The 24,588-nt window shown below is 40.0% G+C and overlaps 1 protein-coding gene across 2 annotated transcripts; it reads right to left on the bottom strand.

Annotated features, from left to right (window-relative positions):
• Window positions 1-9,496: 9,496 nt before the first annotated feature.
• On the bottom strand, window positions 9,497-21,895 carry PMP22 (peripheral myelin protein 22). Of its 2 annotated transcripts, XM_072403586.1 has the most exons (5): window positions 21,741-21,895; window positions 19,619-19,718; window positions 16,269-16,365; window positions 14,210-14,350; window positions 9,497-11,002 (listed from the first exon to the last, which is right to left on the bottom strand). In XM_072403586.1, exons 2-5 carry the CDS (start codon window positions 19,694-19,696, stop codon window positions 10,842-10,844), a joined length of 477 nt encoding a protein of 158 aa, XP_072259687.1. In that variant the 5' UTR covers window positions 19,697-19,718; window positions 21,741-21,895; the 3' UTR covers window positions 9,497-10,841. The 2 variants fall into 2 exon arrangements, with proteins under 2 accessions (XP_072259687.1, XP_072259688.1); XM_072403587.1 differs by lacking the exon at window positions 21,741-21,895 and having other exon boundaries at window positions 19,619-19,792.
• Between the last annotated feature and the right edge of the window lie 2,693 nt (window positions 21,896-24,588).

Here is a 24,588-nt window from a genome sequence, read left to right as displayed (position 1 = left end):
GGATACTCAATAACACAGTTCTATAATTATTAGATTGAAACATTAAATGAATATTAAAATTTTTTCAAAATGCAAGCAGCGGAAGCCTCCTACAGTTCCTGCACATCAGACACAGAGAGAACATACAAGGGGATGAGCTGTTATATAAGCTGTGTGCAAACAATAAAGTTTTGAGAGTGATTTAACTACATGCTTGAGTTGTGTGAGTTACACGCTCTCCCAGCGTCGCTGAAAACAGAAGCCATCAGAGAGAGGGACAACTGATCGGGGATCAGTAGGAGATTGACTTAATGATTTGGTGTCAGAAGTGGGATAAGTGGTCCGGGACCACCAGAGAACGCCTTTACAGTTACCTAGTTTCCTGCCAGAATAAATCCCAGGATTGGATGTTCCTTGCCTGGAGTTCAGATGTAAATACTTCATCTGACAGTAAATATCATCATCCTTGTACCATCCAGGTGTACAGATGTGATCGGGTGTCTGCCAGATTTGTGAATTGCCAATGAACATTTATTAAATTATGTTATAATAGTGAGATGTCTTCATTATACCTGTGAGGTCTGGATGTCCCGGTGCAGGGGTGTAAAGCTCCTCAGTTCCTGCTGCTTGATCTGGATGGATGGATTTGGTTTGGACCACACAGCCTGCAATGAGTGGTGCCGTCCAGAACACACACAAGGCTTCTTGTCACATGCGGATCCCAGGCTTCGAATAAGCCCAGATAGGAGATGGATCGTTAGCTTTTCTGCCAAGCATTCAATCCAAAGCATAATCTTTTGGTTTATTTATAAGGCTTAGGAATGTGTTTGGTCGCATGAAAGCGTTCAGAATAATCATGTGACTTTCTGCTTCAGAGCTCTGCATGACATTAAGTTTGCTAAAGTGCTGTTTGCAATAAACAGTCACCGCTATCTTTTATATAAAATACTGCCACTTCCTGTCTACATGCACTCCCTGCAATATCGTCTGCACATGATTGCTTTGGACTGACTTACTGATGGTAATGAAAGCAAACTGTGCCTGTGTAATGTACTTTGGTATTTCTTTTGACTTGTATTTATATAGCGCTAAAATATAATGTAGCCTTGTACAGAGTCCTTAGTCATGTCACTAAATGTCGGAAGAGGAGCTCACAATCTAATGCCCCTAACATAGCCGTTTTCTCTAGTTTTGAGGGGAAGCCAGTAAACCTATCAGAGTGTGAGGAAAGAAAAGTACAGGGAACACAGGCACAACATACAAACTCCATGTTGGTAGTGTGTAAGTATGATTAGAACTGAAGTCCGGCAAGGCCAGAGTGTCACTTGTTCTTCCCTGGGTGACAACATAGGAGTGCAGTTGAGAGACAAGGACAGACTGTTGTCACCCTATATTAGGAAGTGTCTGAACAAGACCTTGATGGCAGGATCCTCAAAGATTAGTTAAATAAAAGCTGCAATTTGTTTTTAGGGAGACAAGTTTTACAAACAAAATACAAGCCAAAGCTTCAATGAGATATCTGTGATTGGATTTAGATTGATACATGGGGCCTGATTTATTAAAGCTCCCCAAGGCAGGAGAGGATACACGTTCATCGGTGAAGCTGGGTGATCCAGCAAACCTGGAATGGATTTTTTAAAAGCTTTTTTGCTATTTGTTAGTAAATGTTAGTAAATGTTTTCAATCCTGGACCAGATCCATTCCAGGTTTGCTGGATCACCCATGTTCACTGATGAAAATGTATCCTCCCCAGCCTTGGGGAGCTTTACCAAATCAGACCCATTATTTCTTTGATCTTGTATGTGAAAGATCTGTTGCTATATGTCTGTTCACAGCCTCCCTTTCTCTAACATTGTTTCTAATGTATTAAAGTTTTCCAAGATTGGAGAAGATAGGCTATTGTGGGAGAACCTGGGTGATTCAGCAAACTTGGAATGGATTTCTTAACAATAGTTGTTTGGTAGCAAATGTTTTCGATCCTGGACCAGATGTTTTTCAGGTTTGCTGGATCATTCAGCTTCTTCTGTGATAGTCTATCTTCTCCAAGTCTTAGGGAGCTTTTATAAATCAGGTCCATTGGCTAAACCTCCTTTAACCTATGACGGCCTCTATCATAGCCAATGAAATTCATGCAGTAATTATAGCACAATAAAAGCCCCTTTAAGTGACCTGCTGGCGACACCTAGTGGTCAGGCCATGCTGTCTGGCCCTTTAACCTCTGACCCCTACTGTGTCCTCGGTCTATTAGGCATGCAGTGCACCTGGGGTCAGCAGCTATTTGTCTGGCGTGTGCCTGACTCAGAACAAAGACATTAATGGCCTGGGGTAAAAAGTTGACATGACCCCCCTCTAGGAAGTGTTCAATGATATCTGCATAATTCTAATTACGTTTCCAAATTGTGTATTATACATTAGTGACATGATGGATGGGATTTATTCTCATCTATACTAATTTACACTGAACAAAAATAAAATCTGTAGATAAACAGCAATCAAATCTATTCTAGAAGTTCTGTATTACCCGGATCATTCCATGTGATCATAACGGCAAATACTGTAACATTTTCTTTGATGGCATGCTTTATGGAGTATTTAATGGGTACAACCCATTGGATGGGATATAAGAGGTATGTACATTTTTTTATCTATAGTTCCCCACATTCCCTGAAGAAGCTTTTCAGTGAAACACGTTGGTATAGAGGGACTTACCTGAATGATATTGAACTCACTGTATCTTTTGCAATTGAATTTTTCATGTATATTTGATGCACCGCATGTATGACTGGAGATCTGTATATGTGTGGTAGGTATGTATTGTTATGTTAGGTAGGTTATGCCCTGCTTTTCAGGTATGTTATCTATTATACAGGGGGTATATATAATTTTATCATGTTTTATATAATACAGGAAGTGACTTCACCACTCTCCAGAAATTAGTTATATAACATACAGGAAGTGGCATCACTGCTCCTCAGGTATAAATTTTATATCACACAGGAAGTAACATCACCGCTCCCCATTTATAGGATATATATATACCGGTATATATATATATATATATATATATATATATATATATATATAAATAAAACAGGAAGTGACATCACCACTTCTTAGATTTAAGTTATATATCATACAGGAAGTGGCATCACCGGTCTCCAGATAAAAGGTATATATTATTATTATTATTATTATTATTAACAATAATAATACTATATTATATTATAAAGGAAGTGACATCTCCGCTCCCCAGTTAAAAGTTATATATATATAACAGGAAGTGTCATCACCACTTCTTAGTTATAAGTTATATATCATACAGGAAGTGGCATCACCACTCTCCAGATAAAAGGTATATATTATAAAGGAAGTGACATCACCGCTCCCCAGTTATAAGTTTTATATATAAATAACAGGAAGTGACATCACCACTTCTTAGACTTAAGTTAAATATCATACAGAAAGTGACAGCACCGCTCCCCCGATATAAGTTATATATCATACAGGAAGTGGCATCACCGCTCTCCAGATATAAGTTATATATTATAAAATTGGGTGACATCACTGCTTCTCAGGTATAATTTATTATATTATAAAGGAAGTGACATCACTATTCCCCAGGTATAAGTTATATATCACACAGGGGGGACATCTCTGTAGCTGTACATAGACATGATACATTGTTTCCACATATAAGTGCAGTCCCATACTGTATCCATTAAATAAAGCATTTCTAATTAGCTGGGATAATGGGTGATATCCTGGAGGGAACCAAGACATGGAACTGATGGAGCGTTGAGACCCTGTCCAGCAAATCATGATACACCATTCTGTGTGCGAACATCTCACACTCATGAATTGCAAACATCGTTTTTTATTAAAGAGCCCCCCCGGTGCCAGCGCCATCTGCTCTGTGTATCACTGACACTGCCCCGGGCTGCAACAACAGGAGTGCCAGTCATTCAAATGACGATCTCTTCATTAGGAAATGGATGAAATGTTAGGAGGATGTATCAGCCTGCACCCCTGTGGGTTCCATAGACGGGGATAAAAAGGCAGCTGCCAATCAAATATTGATTCATAAAAATGACATTGTGCTGAATAATCCAATACGCCTCAAATATATGGATTACCCAGATAATATATGGATTACCCAGCTTCACTGTGGAAAATGTATTCTAAAGTTTCAAATAGATAATTCAGGCATTATTCTGCAATGACAGCACCCTGATGTGCCCCCTTGGCACACACAAAACACAGGGATGGTTTTAGACAAAAATGGGGACAGATATGAAGTGGGCTTTCTAGCTCCCTGCACTCCTGCTATTCTATCATGTCCGGGCCCTGGAGAAGATGGGGACCCTGGGCAATTGTCCAGTTTGCCCTACATTTTACCTGCTATGACAACACTTATGGGATAGGCTGGGCTAATCATGGAGGTATTCTGGAGATTGGCAAGAGGGACACTTTTTCAAGTCTTGGCAGTGTCACGCCCCTATTTTGTGGACCGGTAAGTATGTATAGGCAAAGGATCAATAGGTAAAGCAACAAGATTCACTTTTCTATATAACAAGTGGAATCATTTTTCATGAGAAGAGTTTATGTTGTTTTTAGGAAGCTACGTGCAGCACCATACTGCCCATACAATGGAAATAGGGGAATGTCTGCAGAAAACCCAAATACAGGGAAATTGGGAGCAGTAAGGGAGGCGGTGGTCAAAGTGGGGCAGAACCATTACACATACAATGGATTTATTATTACACAGTATTTATAAAGCACCAACATATTAAGCAGCGCTGTACAAGGTCCATAGTAATGTCACTAGCTGTGTCTTAAAGGAGCTCACAATCTAATGTCCCTGCCATGGTCATATGTCATTAAAATAGCGTAAGGTTAATTTTTTGGGGGAAGCTAATTACCCAAACTGCAAGTTTTTGGATACTGGAGTATCCGGAGGAAATTCACACAAACAAAGGAAGAGCCTGCAAACTCCATGCAGATAATGTCCTGGCTGAGATTCAAACCTGGGACCTATCGCTGCAAAGGCCAAAGTGCTAACCACTGAGCAACCATGCTGCCACGATAAATATGAACCTTTGAGATCTGTGCTGAGGGCAGTGAACCAAAGTCCTCACAGAGCCGGACATCAGACACCAACAGAGGTTCAATGTACAAAGAAAAGTGATATTTGTATGATGGGGTCCACATGGCACACCAGGGAATGCTGCATACAGTCTTGGACTCACCGCTCAATAATTTCCTTTTTGTGTCCAGTAAGTTTGGAAGCTTCCCCTCTAATAATGGAGGACATAAGTCACATTGGTCACGGGTCTCCATTCTATTGCTGGTCCCATCTGCACCTCAGTTATTGCTGGAGGTATATTACCATATGACAGAAAGACGCAGGAGGCAAAACAGGACAATAGGGGTGCACAGGAGGCCCTCACTGCTATCTGATGAGTATTGATCATGTATTGATAAGAGTTCAGCGCTGCAGCTGCTCTGCTTTACAGATTGTTCTGAAATGTCTTACAAAAAGATGAAAGTGTACATAAACCTAAAATCTGAAATCAATTCTGTATATTAGGTTTTATGCCTTTCTGTAAAGATTTCTTCAGTGAAGCAGAAGAGATCTTGCCAGTGGCTGTGTTGTGGCAGTCTGACAACATTAATCTACTGTATTACAATTTATAGCACACATGGCTGGCTGACAACACTATCAATTCATTGCAAGGCAGCAGAATAGCGTTGTCAGTCAGCAATCCGATAACAAAAAACTTTTATTTCAATTAAGGCTGTATACGGTAAGACATGATGTCATATTTAGGGCTTTATTTATGAATTATTCCCCTGTCAATTCGCTCTAGATTCGTTCATAAATTTCGTTTATACAAATATTTCCTATTTTGACAGCTGTGCAATGTGGAGATTGGCCACTAGGTGGCAGAACGAGTCATTGTTTTATTAGGAACTTAAATTAATAATAATAATGATATTATTATTATTAGCAGTAATAATATTATTAATAAACAGTTCTCATATAGCACCAACATATTACACAGTGTTGTTAAATAGGGGTTGCAAATGACAGCCTGATACAGACAGTGACACAGGAGGAGGAGAGGACCCTGTCCAGAAGAGCTTACAATCTAAGTGATACTTCCCCCACCTCCTAGATTGTAAGCTCTTCGGGGCAGGGTCCTCTCCTTCCTCCTTTGTCAGTGTCTGTATCTGTCTGTCATTTGCAACCCCTATTTAATGTACAGTGCTGCGTAATATGTTGGCGCTATATAAATCCCGTTTATTATTTTTATTATTATTATTGTTATTATTAATAATAACAATAATAATAATAATAATCATGATGAAAAGTTCAGAAAGATTTGTCCATCTATTGTGCCTTCTAGGATTGGGTAAGGGGTAATATAATTCCAGATTCCAATAACCCCACAGATCCTTACAATATTTGGAGATTGTGGGGTGAAGCCTTGTGTTTGAACTATGGAGTAACACCACTGCTGAGATAGCATAGGGTCTGGTATGCCAAGGAAGGGAGGGGGCACAGGCTTACCCCTCCTCATTTTACTGGGCAGCCAGGCTGCTATGGGCTTGGTGTGTGCAGGAGATGGGGTGACATACTCTTGCTCCCCTCTTTTACTGGACAGCCAGGTTCCATGTCTTAGAAAAGGCCTGGTTATTATATTGGGAAGGTTGCTGCCACATCTTTAATTATTAAATTAATCACACACCAGAATCTTATAACATGTCATTTTAAAGAATGAGTTAACACGGATCACAGGGAATTTTTTATTTACTGTATATAGATATGACTGTTATTCTCTATTTATATAGCGCCAACATATTACACAGCGCTGTACAATAAATAGGGGTTTCAGATGACAGACAGATACAGACAGTGACACAGGAGGAGGAGAGGACCCTGCTCCCAAGAGCTTACAATCTAAGCGGTGGGGAAAGTAGCACACAAGTAGTACACTATATATATACATATATATATTGCATACAGGTGTTAGAGGCTAACTGACTGCTATGTGCAACATGTTTCCTTTCCTTTAGTATGTTTTCTCATTCAATGTTCATTTTGTTTAAGGAAAAGGGAATTCCGAAGGCTTAGTTAACATTGTAATTTTGCTATCTGCCAGCAGAGGGCAGACTAGTATTACTGTTGACTGCTAATAATCAAAAATCTTCCATTGCTGGAAATATTATTATTATTATTATTATTATTCATAATAATAATAATAATAATGTAATAATAGGATTTATTTAGCACCAACATATTATGCAGCACTGCACATTAAATAGAGTTGTAAATGACAGACGAATACAGACAGTGACTCAGGAGGAGAAAAGGACCCTGCCCCGAATGTGTTGTCATACTTTAGTAGGTAATTGTACTGTTTTTATATTGGTTTTTGTATGTTTTTTATTATTGTAAGGAAATTTTCTTAAGGTAGAGAAGCAACATATTTTTAGTATTTTATGTGCACGACAAATTGGAACTGCAATAGATGCATTGTAGATTGAGAATACAATTCCACAGATCAGTAAGGAATATCCACAAGCTATCCCATCTCCTGCATAACAAGTATCTGTGTGCATGGTTAATGTACAGCGCTGCATATTATGTTGGCGCTATATAAATCCTGTTTATTAATAATAATAATAATAATAATAATATTAATAATAATAACAATAATAAAAATAACAATAATATTATTAATGGTTTTATATCTCCTTGCTCTGCCAGGTGCTGAGAGGATGGGGACAACCAGGGGTACAACACATTTATGGAAGTCAGTGGTCCTTTGAAAGGAATTTATTAGGACAGATTTATAGGAGAGGATTGTGCAGACTTGCTTTTATAGGTGCAGCTTCCAGGGCTGCCATCCTCAGCCTGGCATCACTTTCCATTCAGCCAATGACCTGCAACAATCTTCACTGTCTTCATGCTTGTTACAGGTCAGTAACTCATTAGGTTTAAAGGTATGGCAACATTTTTTGTTTTGTATCTTTTGTATCTGCTGAGATCCTGCTGTAAGCAGTCTTTAATTCTGTTAAATATCCACATTGCTTCAGAAAAGTTCCAGACCATGTAATTTGGTTTGTTCAGCCTGGGACCTTTATATATTCACAATAAATGTGATTTGTAAATGGTGATGCCCTAATGATTCAGCCAAAAAGAAGAAGATTTAATGTGAATGTAAGAGAAAGACATTTTGTTATTGTGGTCACCCTGCTGGGAATCATTCATTGTAATAACATTTCAGATCATTAATTCAGGTCACATCTCTCTCCATGGAACGCCGTGTACTGCCAGGTCCGGTGCATTGTGGGATCTATGGTGTCGTGCTGATATAAACTTTACTATTTCACCAAGTCAGGAGCTGAGACCATATCAGCAAAATTTTCTGTACTTTCAGGTTATATAACCAGTTAGAACCTGGAGAAATGTACTATAGGGACATTATTTGTAGAGCAGTGAATCTAACATTCACCAAGCAATCTCTGCAGAATCTTCAATATTCATGTGTTTCAGTGGATGTGATTAATTCTCCAACAAAGGATGCCTGGAGTGAATGTTGGATTCACTGTGCTATAAACAGATCCCTATATGTATTTTATACAGATCATCATGCAATAGTAAAACATTTTAATAAGTAAAGTTCATGATTGCAGAAGGGACAGGCGATGCAATAAAATAAACTTTCCTGTCTGATCATGAACATTTCCATAATGGACACTGAGCTGCATGTGTTACACCTTTCCAGTCTGGGCAATCAAAATGTTCAAAGATCCTAAACCTGGAAGATGATTGGGTGAAGATTTCAGGTGAATGCACATTAAAAGACAGGTGAATGTAAATTAAAAAATTGCAAACAGGTAATTTTTTTTATTATTGCAGAAGGGCTATTGAATGTCAATCAAGAAGCTGTCTGCTTACAAATTATATATATATATATATATATATATATATATATATATATATATTATTTACATTATACTTGCACTTTAAATTGCTCCTGAGGGTTAACAGAAGCTTAATTTATCTGAAGACAAAATTATTCCTCAAACAGAAAAAGCAAAAAATAAAACTGGGGGTGTATTTATAAAATATTCCCTAATCTGATCCAGATTCATCCCATTATTCATTTGAAGATAGACTATTTCCTTTTGTGACAGCTCTGCTATTGTGATAATTGACCACTAGGTGGCAGAATTAGTTTTACATTTAATTTGCATTATAGAAAGCAATATATAGGGATTCGAATGGCTGTGAATGGACCGACAGCCAAATTGATGAGTGCAAAATGTATAAAAACACCCATAACTGCCCTAAATATAACCCACAAGGAAAGCTAATCATTTTTTTTTTTTTAATTTTGGCAAAAAGAAATTGTTCACAGTAACTTCCCAATCATGCTCCTCCTCACTCAACTTTTCCCAACCCATTAAAATGCCGCACACACATGAAACACTTTTTTTCAAGCAGCCATTTGTTTGTTTTTTTTATTAAATATTCACATAGACCTCACTTTAGAACTAGACAGAGATTCAATAGTTTTATTCGAAAAAAAAAATTACAAAAGAGACAGAAAACTAATGACAAAAAGAACCGTTACTGGGTCAGAAATGACGTCACTGTTAAAAGATAAGGAATGGTCCAAAAACATTATCATAGCACCACTTTTTTTCCTACGTTTTAGTCTACACAGTGAGAAACATATTTTTGTCAGTCAGATTTCAGAAAAGTAAGTCGATTAATTGTTTTTTTTTTTCTTTTTTCCTTTGCCCAGAACAGACGTTCGGTAAACGACCCTTTGGCTACCTTGTTCAATAATAGATATATTTCTATACGTATAATACATGCATATTGGTTAAAATAAAAAATATACACATATACTGCAAATCTCCTTCAGAATTTTAGAAACTGGCGCACGTTCGGTTGGTACAGTCCCTCTCACTTTCTGGTGCTACAAAAATAAAAATATTCACTAGCTCCGCTGGCAATGGAGAGTCATAAAAAATAAGAAAGCAGCAACTTGGCCGAGGATCACCGCCAAAACGGCATTGCCTCCACCCTGCTTTCTCCAAAATGCCCACCGACAATGATTTCCAAATGATACATTTATGTTTTCCCCCATAGAACTCAGTGCAGAAACAAAATTGGCATTTTGAATGTTGACCCTCCCTTTGTGTCAGCCTCATTGCCCATCCTGCTTGGGCATGCCATTGCTATACCCCCGTCCCTACCAGGCCCAATTCCTCTCTCTCATAATGGGCCTGGAGGGCTCAGAACTGCTCCGGAGTCTCAGCCTCCAAAACAGGCCTTGGTGCCGCCAACCTCTCTCTAATTCAAGCGGCGCCCATTTTTCCTACCCCGTTGTCAAATCAGGTAGCGGCATTCATCTCCGTATGTACAAGCAGCGTGGAGGGGGGAACGACAAACTAAGACTGCTTTGGTATGCAAAATTTGGATGTTTTTGGGAGCGTCGCCGCCCCAAAATGTTTTTGATTTTTGTAGTGGACTCTAATACTTATTGATTTAACTTTTTGGCTTTTTTTCAGCTTTACGGAAGCTAGGAGGTCAAAATAAGCGAACAATACTATGTACATATATGTAAAAAGTGTTATAAATAGGTTTTTAAACCACAGATACTATTTACATCTTCAATGAACACAGGAACCTCCCCCACCGGCCTCTCTCTGTCAGGTGAGGGGAGATTGAAATGTTTTGGTTTTTTTAAAATTTTCAATACTTTAGGATCCCCTTTAGACTTTTGTATTCAGCTTTTTTTTTTCTTTTTACTCTTTCCCGATTTTTGGCCGGTCGGGGGGGCCTATTCGCGTTTTCTTAGGATGACGTAGATGATGCCGCTGATTGCGGCCAGCGGGAAGGCCACCCATGCCAGGATGTAGGCGAAGCCAAAGTTGGCCGGGTCCCTATGCCATTCTGTGTGCCGCACGGTGAAGATGGTGGCTCCAGCAACAATGCACAGGGCTGGAAAAAGAAAAATGTTACATTAACGAAAAATAATAAAAAACTGTAAAAAAATAAATAAACTGTATGTAACATAAATAATGCCAGTTCACAATGTTTTGGTAGCCATTTAAAGCCCAACCATGAACTGCTGATCTAAAGCAACTGAAAGGAAACAATGTAACAAATTCTGCAATTTTGTTACCAACCTGGAAAAACTAATTTGTGTTGCCTGTTGGCGGTTGTCACTATTTCAGGCTGAACACTAGAGGGCAGCAGAGTAACTGCAAATTGAAGTTCCATGATTCTTTGTATAGTGACTCATAAATGTGGTCACACATTAGATACCGTGTTTCCCCGATGATAAGGCATCCCCATCAAATAAGCCACCCGCCGATTTTTGCTCAAACAATTAAAATAAAGCACCCCCCGCAAATAAGACATCCTCTGATACCTGATACTGTGTGCCTCTGTGTGACTCCTCGATGCTGGCTGCAGTGCAGAGTGAAACTGAAAGTAACTTCAAAGGACAAGCAAGCTGCTGGTCCCTGCCCTAACAGAGTCTGTTACCCGGCGGAGTCAGTGATCAGAAGGGGACAATGAATGGCACATGAGTGATCAGAAAGGGGACAATCAATGGCACAGAGTGATCAGAAGGGGATAATGAATAGCACATGAGTGATTTTCAACAATAAATGTGTACTGTAGTCTTCTTCATGGAAAAATAAGACATCCCCCTGAAAATAGGACCTAGGGCATATTTTGGCATTTCAAAAAATATAAGACAGTGCCTTATTATAGGGGAAACAGGGTAGGAACTCTTTTTATGCTTTCTCTGCTTTAGATCTGTGACAAATATAAAGCCCAACTCAAACCAAATCATTTTTGAATAAGAAAGAAATAAAACCTCTGTATAGATTTAATCACAGTCCGTGACCCCATTTAGTAAATCTGTCCTTATTTCCTATGTGCTCACTAGAACAGGAAGTGATGAGAAGCCCTGCAATAGAAGCAGCAATCAATGTTCTATCTTCAATAGATTTTAGATCTCTGCACGCTTTTTATTGTTGTCTCTCAATAAAGAGATCCCCCTGATTTCCTGTGCAGGGCAGAGATGGGGAGCGGGCACACAGAAAACTCCCAACGTATTTAGAACTACTTTCTGTCTACATGCATCACAGTTGGGATACAGAGAAAACATGTTGTCACCCTATTACAGGAAGTGGCCAGGTGATACCCTTTATGGCAGGATCACCTGGAATTATTCTACAGACAGCTTTTCAATGATGTTAACATATTTCTGGATTACCATCGCTGTCATTGTCCCATTAAATGTTTTTCCTTTGCGGTCATTCCTTTATAATTGAGTACAGAAGACACCTACTAAGTCTGCCATTCACACTGCCTACTTTGTTCCAGAAATTGCAGCGGTGGGCATTTGATTGTTTCCGCTGGGCCAAACCGCCTACGTGCTGAGCAGCGACATTTAAAGACAAGGAAACCGTGTGACACTTTTTTATTGGGAACAATATCTGACGGCCGAGCCAAGAGTGGGGCTCGGGGGACACAAATGGCAATTCCACCCAATCGTGGCATTTCACTTGGCGCGTCTCGTATACGGGAAGCGAACAGATCCAGTGCAGTGTAACAATGAGAACTTTTGTAAGATCTAAAATGCATGCAAACCCTAAGGGGATACATTTTAATTAATTAATTGACTGATTACTATTATGGCTGTAATGCTATTTTAATAACTGACCACTAGGTGGCAGAATAAGACAGTTTTATTATCATATTTGCTAGCAATGAATAAAGTTTCCAATGGCACTGAATAAAACAAAAGCCAAATTGATGGGAAAATATATTTTAAATAAACCCCCATGTGTTATAAATTTTTTTAACACATGGGGATCAGCCTATGTTTCTAACATAGAGATCCTGCCAGTAGAGGCACTTCTTGTTGCAGCCTGACAACACTAAACCACTGCTCAGCGAATAGCACCAGTGTTGTCAGCCTGTAACTTGTAAGACCTAATCAGCAGCCAGCTCTGAATGATTGGAAATGGAATTGTAATGGTTGCTGTGGATTACAGATATCATGTCATAAAACTTAATTAAAAAGTAAGCCTTGCTATAAAAAAAACTTTTTCTTAACATAATGAATTTACAGCCATTTGCAATTAGTTGAATATCAATGAAGAGAGAGAGAGACAATCAGGTGAGCCTCATGCACCAACACTGAATATGAACCCATCAGTCCCCTGCTGCTCCTTCACTATCCTATCACAGTTCAGGGGCGGGGCATGACCTAACTTCATTGCATAACTGCATTAGAGAAAAGTTAGAGCTGGCAGAGCTGTGTAAATCTCAGAACCAGATAGACAGAAATCTTATATCAAATGTCGTGCAGTCTGTGCAGGTCTGTGCTGTTTGCCCGGAGTTCAGCTTTAAAATTCCCTGCCAGAGGTTCGAGCTGTGACAACGCAGTCATGGAACGGCCATTCCAGGAAACAGAGATCCAATTAATAAATGAAGATGAGTCAGCGGCCAGCTATGCTGCAGCACACAGATCTGGTAATCCTTAGCTCAGCCCGACGGGCCGCTCTGAATGGGGCACTGAATGAGGTCTAATCTCCAACCCATCAGGACAAGCTCTGCAAACTTTTACTCATCTGCAACATTTCAGCCAGATGACTGGGAGGAACCATTGTGTGGTCCAGAAAATGTTCTCATTTGGACCTGCTGCAGATTCTTATTTGTTCCTCTCTCTCTTGCTCTCCACCACCTTTATTAATGTACAAATATCAGGAGGTTGGTGGTATGGATGGGTGGGTTGGAACATCAGATTTTTACTTCTGTCTTTGTCCCTTCAGAAAGGGAGCAGAACTTACTACAGAGACACAGAAAGCAGTAAAGACCCAGAAGAGTGTCTAACCCAAGTGTATCCCAGCCAGGGTTCCTCCAGAGTTTGCTGGGGATCCTATGAGCAATGAGCAGTTTGCACCTCTAAGATCAGTTCTAAGTGACATTCTTCCCACTGACCACCATGATAATATACTGTGAGCTGTGGATATAATAAATATAGAAGGGGTTCCCTGAAGACCTGAAAGTTATTTCAAGTGTCCCCAATCTTAAAAAGGTTGAGAAACTCTGATCTAACCCTTTTCACATTCAAAACTTCTACTTTCCATACACCAGCAGCAATATTGTCCATTTTGGGCTCCTTACCTGCAAGAAGCTGGAAGATTCCGGTTAGGTAGAAACGTCCACCTTTTGTAAGTGTGAACAGCTGGCAGAAGAAGAGGAACAAGGACAGGACGCTAAAGATGATGGACAGTATCATCATGGCCTGGACGGACTGCAGCCATTCTGTCAATGAAATAAAAAGAAACAAAAAAAAACACAATTATTTATTATTCATCATCCTTGAGCAGGAAGCACTTAACTGGCCCGTGCCAACGTCTATCGATTTTACTGGGCGTGGCAGTCTGGATGATGGCGTGCAATGGATGCATCATTGTGAATGTTCATTGATCCCAGGCAATAATTCATTTGGATGTCAGGGAGAGAGAACATTCATCTGCATCTAAGAGATATATAAGTGACAAAACAAATAGGGACTCAGCTCATCCGTCAGATGAAGACATCACAAGATGCTTCATATTCAGAAGAACGCAGCCTATCCGATCTCTAGAGACCAGTGACATCATAGAGACACTTCACTTTCATGAGAACACAGCCAATCCGATCACTAGACACTAGTGACATCACAGAGACACTTCACTTTCATGAGAATGCAGCCAATCCCATCACTAGAGACCAGTGACATCATAGAGAAACGTCACTTTCATGAGAATGCAGCCAATCCGATCACTAGAGACCAGTGACATCATAGAGACCCTTCACTTTCATGAGAATGCAGCCAATCCGATCACTGGTCTTTACTGAAATGATTACCCCACCCAAAACGTATTTGGCGACTCCAGTGGTGAGATGAGTCCCTGGGTCTTCACACCTTCTCTGCCATTGTTCCCACTCACCTGTTATGGAAATTTAGGGGGCAAGGTCTATCTATCAACCCAAAAACTGGATTTTCCCCCCACACATGTCATATTCTTTCTGAATGACCCCCCTATAAAGTTAAACATCCCGTAATCTGCCCCTATGATACAATGTAACCGATTGATGTTTGGGTGAATACAATGGTAACATTCTCATCTGCACTTCGGCAGGTTTACTTCATAGAGTTGGGGTCAATTGGCTGACATCTGTTGTATGCTAGGAGGTTAGTGAACTGTCATTTTTGGATTGCCCTGAATAAACCCCAAAGTGTCCGCACAGCTGTAGAATTCCATGCCTGTGATCAGTCCTTGATGAGTTTCTGAGGAGCAGCCAAATGACTCATAAGTAATTTTCCACCAAACTCAGGGACCAAGCGCAGGCTAGATGTCAGCTGTAATTTTACAAAACTGCCACTAGAGAGCGCCCACAGCTAAGGCTTCCCCCAACCCTACATGGGGCTCCTTTGAAACTTGGGAGCAGGGGCCAGTACAGGCCCAGCTAATACTCCTATTTTTATCAGGTTATAGCCAACCTATTTGAGATTTCAAAGGAGCTCAGGGCAAAAACAGCCCCCAAAGTGGTTTACGTGTTGCAGATTTGCTAATAGCTTAGCTGGGCGCTCAACTTATTTCAAAGCTCGATATCTTCATTGATCCACCTTGCATTTTAGAACCAGCCAAAGATATTCAGATTCTTAAATATACATGGTAATAATATGGCTGTCATTGTATTCTCTTTTAAATGCCATCAGCTAGACTGGCATAACCGACAGTGGGGGGCTCTGTGCAGAACTGATTTGGGGCCCACTACTGAACTGACTTGGGGCCCCAAACTGACTTTCTAAGGAGGGTTTGGGACCCTTGTGCAGGACCTCCTATAATTAACAATAACTATACTCATATTTTCTAGATAAGTCACTCAGCATCTTCCTCTGTTTGTTTCTTCCTGTACAGCACATGGTTCCCGCTCTTCTTCTTCATAGGTGTGAATAACACTGCAAAGCCGCTGAAATAATGTAAATGGGAGGAAAACCCAGCAACGCAGTATTTTTTTCAGGCTCTAGGAGCAACGATTTATTTCAGTGCTCCCTCATTCCCTTCTAGCCAACAATACCCTTGCACCTCCCATATTTTCTATCTTCTTCTGTTCCCCCTGACCTGTCAATATTTTTATATTATATGAGACCAAAAAATCCCCAAAAATTCCTATCATGCTTCAGACTCACCGCTGCTGGACGCGTTCACACAGTTCCATGTATTGCTGATGCCCTCGGTGCAGTTCTGCCACAGGTCTGCAGAATAGGAGTTGCCGACCAGCCAGCTCTGGAGAAAGAAACAAATCCAAAGAGTTACTATGAAGGCGGACATGTAGGGCCCTTTAATGTCGTTCATCATTTCTTGACTGATTTCAACCATTTCAGCTGCACAAAAATAACTTCAAAAAGGGCTCAACAATTGCCCTTCTTACCCACTGACTGGGCATAAGTATTTTTTAGAAGGCTGAGTGGCCTTTTTTGGTAAGGCCAGGAGGTGGCGCTCTGAATCTGCAGTCGTCAGACTTTGCCTACACCCATTATAGAGGAACACCGCTCAGAGAATTCTATTCCAGCAATTATAAGGACTGCAATTTACCTGTCACACCTTTCTGTTTGTTGGGTCTTCTTTGATCTACGACAGCTTAATCAGTAAGTCGGAGACTCCCTTTTTCTAATGCCTCAATAATTGCTTGGAAATTTGTCTGTTTATAAATCTGAAACATTCCCTGGTGGGGAATCTTCCAGGTCCATGTGTTTCAATAGCAGTAATTGATTCTCCAGGAAATGTTTCTTTTTCAATGGACCCCTTTGAGTTGTGTGTGAGCCCCGAGGCTGCCTAAATCCTTCCCGCACCTGGTGTAATACCATGAAACGAGACATTGCATCATCTGCACAAAGAAGACACCTCAGGTACGAACCAATTACCTACTTCTCTCATTTCAAAATCGCTTTTTAAAGCTTTAAACTCCACTTAAAAGATTTTCCTTCACTTCCTGTCCCGGTGACAATGGTTTTATCAAGTAAGGGCCAATCTAAAGCACAGAGACAAATGCAAATATAAAAAAGATGAAGTTTCCAGCCTTTCCCTACTCTACTTTTTATTTCTCTGTGCTGCTGTTAGAGATTTTTCCTCACGTCCTGTTTAGTAATAAGTCAGCAGAACAGGAAGTGAGAATAAATCTCCTACCTGATGACATTTTAACCCTTTCCTGCCCTTTTCAAGGCTAAACAAAAAATATTTTGGCTACAGATACATTTTATATCGGAGCTGGTGTGTTGGTGAGGATGGACGGTGACTATGAGGACCACGAAGGTCATATCAGGGACTGTGCGGGGGGGGGGGGGTTAATTAGCTGTAAGAACATCTACGCATCAATGCAATATTTAAATGCGTGTTGTGGTAATGAGCAGCTGCAGCCGCTGCCATCCAACAAATGCTACAGCTGTTGTAAACTTGCACCTTTTCTACCAGGGGCTAAGGGGGTCATCAAAAGTGTTGTGCCATGTTATTGGATCCCAGAGGATTGAGGATAGGTGACTATAAACCCGGGGCAGGAACTTTTATTATTATTTAATAATTGCGCAATGACAATTAAAAATGATTGCCCATGTCACCCCAATCCGTATTCCGCCAGATTTTACAGAAGGCTTTTTGGGAATACTTCATAAAACTTTCACTCTGCTTTCTGTTTTTTTATTTCAGGTTTGAATCTGATTGGAGGATAAGCTCAGGATCCTGCAGTGGGCGTGTCCGGGAACACCTGCACCATAAACAGGTGTTCCCAGACCAGCAGATCACAAACACATGTGTATCTAGGCAAGCATTGCAAAGAATGCAGCAGAAAATGCAACTTTCTGTCTCATTCAATTGCCTTGCTGATGGGCCCGGCTTTGGGTTTGGCTAACAACATAGCTGACTTTTCTTAACGGCCTTCCGGACTGACAATCCTTCTGTAAATGGAGGCATAATAACGACTCATTTTCTCCAAGCTTTCTCAATCCAGGTTTAAAATAAACACAATGCACTTGGCAGAATTACATGACAAGAGGCAAACACGAAACCCAGGTAAGGCCCTGGGGCTGTTTATAAACTGAGCGCGCATTCCCTGCCAACTCTACTACGGATGATGCGGATGTAATCCCTGGAATACCAAAGACTCCAGCAAGGAAATTCACTGTCAACACAGTCTGAATGGCTGTTAACCCCTGGCTGCTCGGCATTCCCTGGTGGGGTTGGGATACAAGTAAGCCGATGGGTCAATCGCTGCAATAATAAAGGTGGCACCAGGGTTGCATTGAAGCCAATGTTGTCCTACAGACTCCAAGCAAACACGCCCTACATGAACCGTGCCCAAATCTCACACCTATTTATTTTATATAAACCCTAAACACAGAAAGAACATAAAAAGTTACAAAAAAAGTCAAACGTTTCCTAAACTCATTTTTTTTTATTGCCTCCAGGAGCCAACTGTGCCACTGCTCCAGACACCGGCCGGGGCGGATTCAACAACTACATAATGTTGTAACACGGCTCCTAACCTGGAAAATGCATCAGCAAATTTTCCTCAACGGTTTTCCAAATTTCCACGTCATAGGGAATGGAAAGTCTAGTTAAGATTTTGGTGGGTTTCAGGCTTCCATGCCAAATTTAGCATTAGAGCCCCATATGAGAAATGAACTGGATGAATGTGCTGCATTGGCACCTACCTCTTAGGGATTAATGGGGGGGGGGGTAAAATAAAAATTTGACTTTGATATCTGGATACATTTTGAAGTTCCAGACATTGTTTCAAATTTTATTATAAGGGAGGAGTTGCTCTTTTCCCTGCTTCTTGGATCAATTGCTCTTTGTAGGAGTGAAAAGTACAGTTAAAAGTTTGAGTGAATTTTTATTTCAATTCACTGATTGTATCATTCAACATGCAGAATGTTTATGAAACTCTAACACTCCAACTCATTCATAGAGTTCATTGTTTTTGTGGCTGCTTCCCTCCAGCTGCGTCCCCCCCATGCATTTTGGAGATCATATTTCACAGAGCCCTCCAATCTTACACACTGCAGATTAGACACAGACCCCCCCTTACTCACCACACATCTGGGAAACATATTGCGCCCAGACCAACCCAAATAACCTCCAAATATATTTAACATTATTGTGTCTTTGTGCACCAGAAACAAGTGCTTATTTTTCTTTCCATACATTGCTATAAATAATATATTTCTATATTGTTCTCTTCTGCTTCTTGTTTGTAGACTTATAAAAGGTTAGCATAGCAATAGCATATGTACAATAATATAATAAATAATAAATAAAAATAAAAAAGCATCAAAATATAATATTGTAATACAATATATGAGTGAATAAAGCAGCTTTATGCATGAAACATTAATACATACATAAAAACATATCTCACTAATGCATAAAAGCAAATCCTGAGATTAAAGGGAACAAACTATTTCTGATGGATAAATCATGTTAAGACTTGAGATTGTTGCATATGTTAGAAATATTGATTTTTGGAAGAGTTAGAAGTACTTACACTGACAATTGTAGACACAAAGAGCAGTACCAGCACTGCCACATGCAGAACTATGATCCCAAGCAATAAGAGAAGCATTTTCAGTCAAGTATTTGGATTCCTAAAAGAAAAAGAAAAGAAACTTTGGTTTAAATCCCTCTCCTGGGTTCCTTCTTGTCCCTCTATGAGCAAGGTTCTGAGTGAAGTCACAGTATGGGAGAGGCACAAGGTTGAAGAATGGGTGTGTCATTTTTACATCTATGCAGCCATTGGCCAGTAGGGGGAGTCTGAGCATCACAAGTTAACTTTTTTTTTGTAAGGGGGGGCATTTATTATATTCACTGAGGAATTCCCCCCATGCCCCCCTCCCCATCAGTCAAATTGGGAGTAGCTGAAGTTGAACTTTTTTATATTTGCTTTAAGTTTGTACTGCTGGGTGACAAAAAGTGGTTTATTCATCCAAACTTCTCAAACTACCACCTAACAAGTTAACTCCTTCCTAGTCCTGGTTTAAACCAAGCTTGCTAGCTAAGAGTTAAATCCAAAGTTTTTTTTTGGTATTATTATTTCTCACTCCAGCTTACACACCCAGAATTCCAACTCTACATCTGTTTTTTATAAGTTTTTGCAACTTTTTTTTTCTTTTTGGCATGACTGACATGTGGGATTAATAAGGTTATGTGAATCAGATTTTTTTTCATTTTTAAACCCAGCCTGAGTTCCTGAAAAGATCTGGCAGCAGTCTTGTGCAGAAATTTTAAGGGTAATTTGAGTGGAAACATGTTCATTTTGAGGGGAAGCAAAAAAAAAAAAAAAAATGAAAGTCTGCACATGTGTTTTTCTTCTTTTCACACCTCCCCCTCCCCACAAAAAAAAAATCTACAAATACAAAATTCCATCTTGATCTATGGTTACAGAGGGGCAACCTGTCGGATGAAGGGGTCACTGCTACACTGCTACATTATTATTCTGGATTTATAAAGCGCCAACATATTACACAGCGCTGTACAATACACAGGATCACCTACAAATAACCAATACAATATAAAACAATTACTTATTAACACGAACTTTAATTAGAGTTACAATCTGCATTGAAACCATAAAAAAGTTCAAAAATTACCCTCGCCCTCCCCAGATTGTCAAATTACCTTTACTGGACAACTACTCTCATTATCCCAGCACATGATCCGGGTAAATATAAACTATTCATAAGTGATAAAATGATCCATAATGACAAAATGAAATAAAAGCCACTCATTGATTCTCCACAATAATATACATGAGGAAAAGGTCTGAAAAGGTATAAATTACAGAGCCAGACTATTAATATGTTGTATTTGATTATTATTTATATTTAAATGTGTGCATTTCATATAGGTAAAAGGAACAGGGGGATTATTTCAGCACTTTTATGATGGTCAGTAGAAATCTTTAAAGTGCATTCACTGACCTGTGCAGATCTGGCACAACATTGGCACAGCAATGGCACAGCATTAGAACAATTTTGCACATTGGTACAACATTGTCACAGCATTGCACATTGGTACAACATTGGCACAGCATTGCACATTGGTACAGCTTTGGCACAGAATTGGAACAATATTGCACATTGGTACATTGGTGCAACATTGGCACAGCATTGGAACAATATTGCACATTAGTACATTGGTGCAACATTGGCACAGCATTGCAAATTGGTACAACATTGGCACAGCATTGCACATTGGTACAGCATTCGCACAGAATTGGAACAATATTGCACATTGGTACATTGGTAAAACACTGGCACAACATTGGAACAATATTGCACCTTGGTACATTGGCACAGCATTGGCACAGCATTGGCTGGGTGTCTCCTGTTATCTGCAGTCCAGCATGACTAACAGTCACACCCAGTATCATCACCCAGCCATCTCCATGCCCAACTGATATAGAAAATAAATGATAATACAAAACAACAACAATGTAACACTCAGCACACAATATGGTAACAATGTATAAAACATCATGAATCCAATACTTAGCTATGTTACTGGACAGAGTTGCAGAATTGCAGCCATCTCAGCTCTCATTTCTGCAACTAATACAGTTCTGCCAAAGCATGTTGCCATGTATGTATCCATCTGATAGGGGTACTTACTGGAAGAAGAGAGGTAAGTAGTCTCCTTGTGATGGCAGGAGTAGATCCAAGGGATGTGACTTTGTCCCCACACTGAGTTATCTGAGGTTAGATGCTGCTAGCAGAGAGAATATAAGTTTGTCTTTAGCAGGAATGACGCCCTATGACGCCTGCTGCTGCCTGGGTGGGGCGCTCACATCATCCCCTCTGCTATAAATAAGATAAAGGGAAGGGGGGTCTGTGTGATGTCATCCAGGAATGTCACTAATGTCACAGCTAAGCCTTGCTGGGATTTGTAGTACTACAGTGCCTAGAGCTTGGAAATTAAAGGGGCATTCTAGGACTTTTCATTCAACAAGTGGTGGAGGGATTTGTGTGTGAGAGCATGCTGGGGGTTGTAGTACTACAATGAGGGGAATAGATGGATCTCTATTTGCATAGCCCCAACCATTGTGCTAAAAAAAAATATTTATTTGCTGATTTATTAATTAATTATTAATAATTTATAATTTACTGATTTATTAAAGGCTGGGGAGGATACACTTTCGTTAGTGAAGCTGGGTGATCCAGCAAACCTGGAATGAATCTGATCTAGGATTGAAAACATTTGCTAGTAAATGACTTTGAAGAAATCCATTCCAAGTTTGTTGGATCACCCAGACCAGACCCAATAAATACATCACGTTTAATACACTTACTATATTACATTGAAAAAATGGTGGATGCTCTACATGACACCTCACCACAAACCTAGTGTGTGGCCCCCTGGACATGTCAGGGCCACATTTGTAGTCCCCATATTTACTTAAAAGACCCCCACTAGTCTAATACAAGAAGATTTGTTTACTTTCCATAAATGGTGAAAGTAGCATTGAAACTTTTCCAGCACCTTAAACCAAGACATTGATCATTCAGAAAACTACAACTAATTAGAAACGAATACATTATATTTTTATGATCGATGTCTTGGTTGAAGGTGCCAGAAAAGCACCAACACTACTTTCATCACTGGTGTAAAAATATAATGGGGGGGAATGTGGCACCAATAATGATAACGATACCGACAAACATTTCAATTGTTATAACAGGAAGATCATTTATATTAATTCTGTACATCTGAATAGAATTATCAGATTGGGGGGTCACTGAAGGTACGTCGCCCACCTCTTAGATTGTAAGCTCCTCGGGGCAGGGTCCTCTCCTTCTGTGTCACTGTATCTGTCTGTCATTTGCAACCCCTAATTAATGTACAGCGCTGTGTAATATGTTGGCGCTATATAAATCCTGTTAAATAATAATTATCACCAGAAAATCATAACATTCAAATAAAAAAAAAGCAGACCCCCCCCCACCCAAAAACAACCCTCAAAATCTACACACTGAATATTCAGCTCGCTATATGGAATTTAGTATTTAGTAAATTAGTAGAGTTAAAATCCACAGATATTCACATTTTATGGAAACTTTCCTAATTGTGAATACATTGATGAATAAACATTTCTTTTTCATATCATTTCGATTTGGGGCTCAAACCATGGGGGGGGGGGGGTTGCTTGACGCTGCATTGGGACATTATTGGACCCTGCATAGGTGAATGTCAGATTGACAATGAATGATTGCCAGTTTTTCTTATATGAGGTTTATTACCAGGGTTTTTTTTGTGATGGTTTCTATTGAACCCCACACCTTTTCTACAGGATGGGGGGGTATTTATGGCCCCCTTTTAAAAGGGGGACCAGATTCCAATGAGCTCCCCTGCACCATTTAGGACACAGACTGGGATAGGGTCCACCCTTGTAACATTTGCCCCCGCAAAGGAAGGAAGGGGTCCGGTATGACTAGGAGGGGCTCCGCATGCTCCCCTTATTTCTGGCCAGGGGCCCTGATATTGCCGGGGATGCTTGCTGCCACCTCTTCTGCTGGCAAATCCTGGAATGTTTTTTGAAAATGGGTAATTATTTAAGTAACTGTACAAAATTGAATCTATCTTGCAAAATAGGTGAATGTCTGGGAGAAAAATACACCTCAAAGGGCTCTATTTATAAACCAGGAAATCAGATATTCCCTCCATCATTCCCTGGTGGGAATCTTCCAGGCATTTCAATAGCAATGAAAGTTTGAGGGAATGTCAATGCCCAAAGTGTCCCAGTGCCAAGGGAATCTCAGGGGATGTCCATGTGCGGGAGACTTTATCCAATCATCATCTTACCTTCCTGAGTGGGCGGAGTTGGGAACACATGTGTCAGCACTTTATTCATTCATGGATCACTCAGTCCACAGAAAGGATGCCAGATTGGCCGATAGATTCACCAGGTTGTGTGAATGTCCTTGTGAATGTATACCTGAATAAATGACATGTTGGCCATCTGAGCTTGCAATCTAATGAATTCCTGGTATTTCAGTGACTCCAATCCCAGCATGGAAAGCAGCCGAAGCATTCGCAGCATGGAAATCGGAAAATCAGCCCGGTCAGTTGTGATTATTGACGGATTGATCACAACGTTCACTTTGTACGGACAAACAATGGTTCAATGATAAGTTGTTTGGCGAAATGAAGAAACATTCCACCAATTTCCACAGCCGTTCACTCAATGGATTTCTCTATTTCCTTGGAATGCGCCAATAATTTCTAACAATTCACCGGGGCTGATGCTTCGCGATGGCGGCAATTTTCTAGCATTCTGTGTGAAATATAAACATTCACCACACACATTTTACAGTCTGATTGTACAATCTCTATTGATAAGATTAGGAGTTTGCCAAGGCAATCAGAATCCTTGTGTTACATTGTTATCAGAACATAACGGAGATCGTTTAATCAGAAATATTCATTTGGAAGGGCGATGAGCCAATGTGTACATTGTGACTG

The sequence above is a fragment of the Pyxicephalus adspersus genome, chromosome 3 (genome assembly GCF_032062135.1).
Source record: "Pyxicephalus adspersus chromosome 3, UCB_Pads_2.0, whole genome shotgun sequence".
Classification (NCBI taxonomy): Eukaryota; Metazoa; Chordata; class Amphibia; order Anura; family Pyxicephalidae; genus Pyxicephalus; species Pyxicephalus adspersus.
This window is presented reverse-complemented; position numbering and strand designations above follow the sequence as displayed.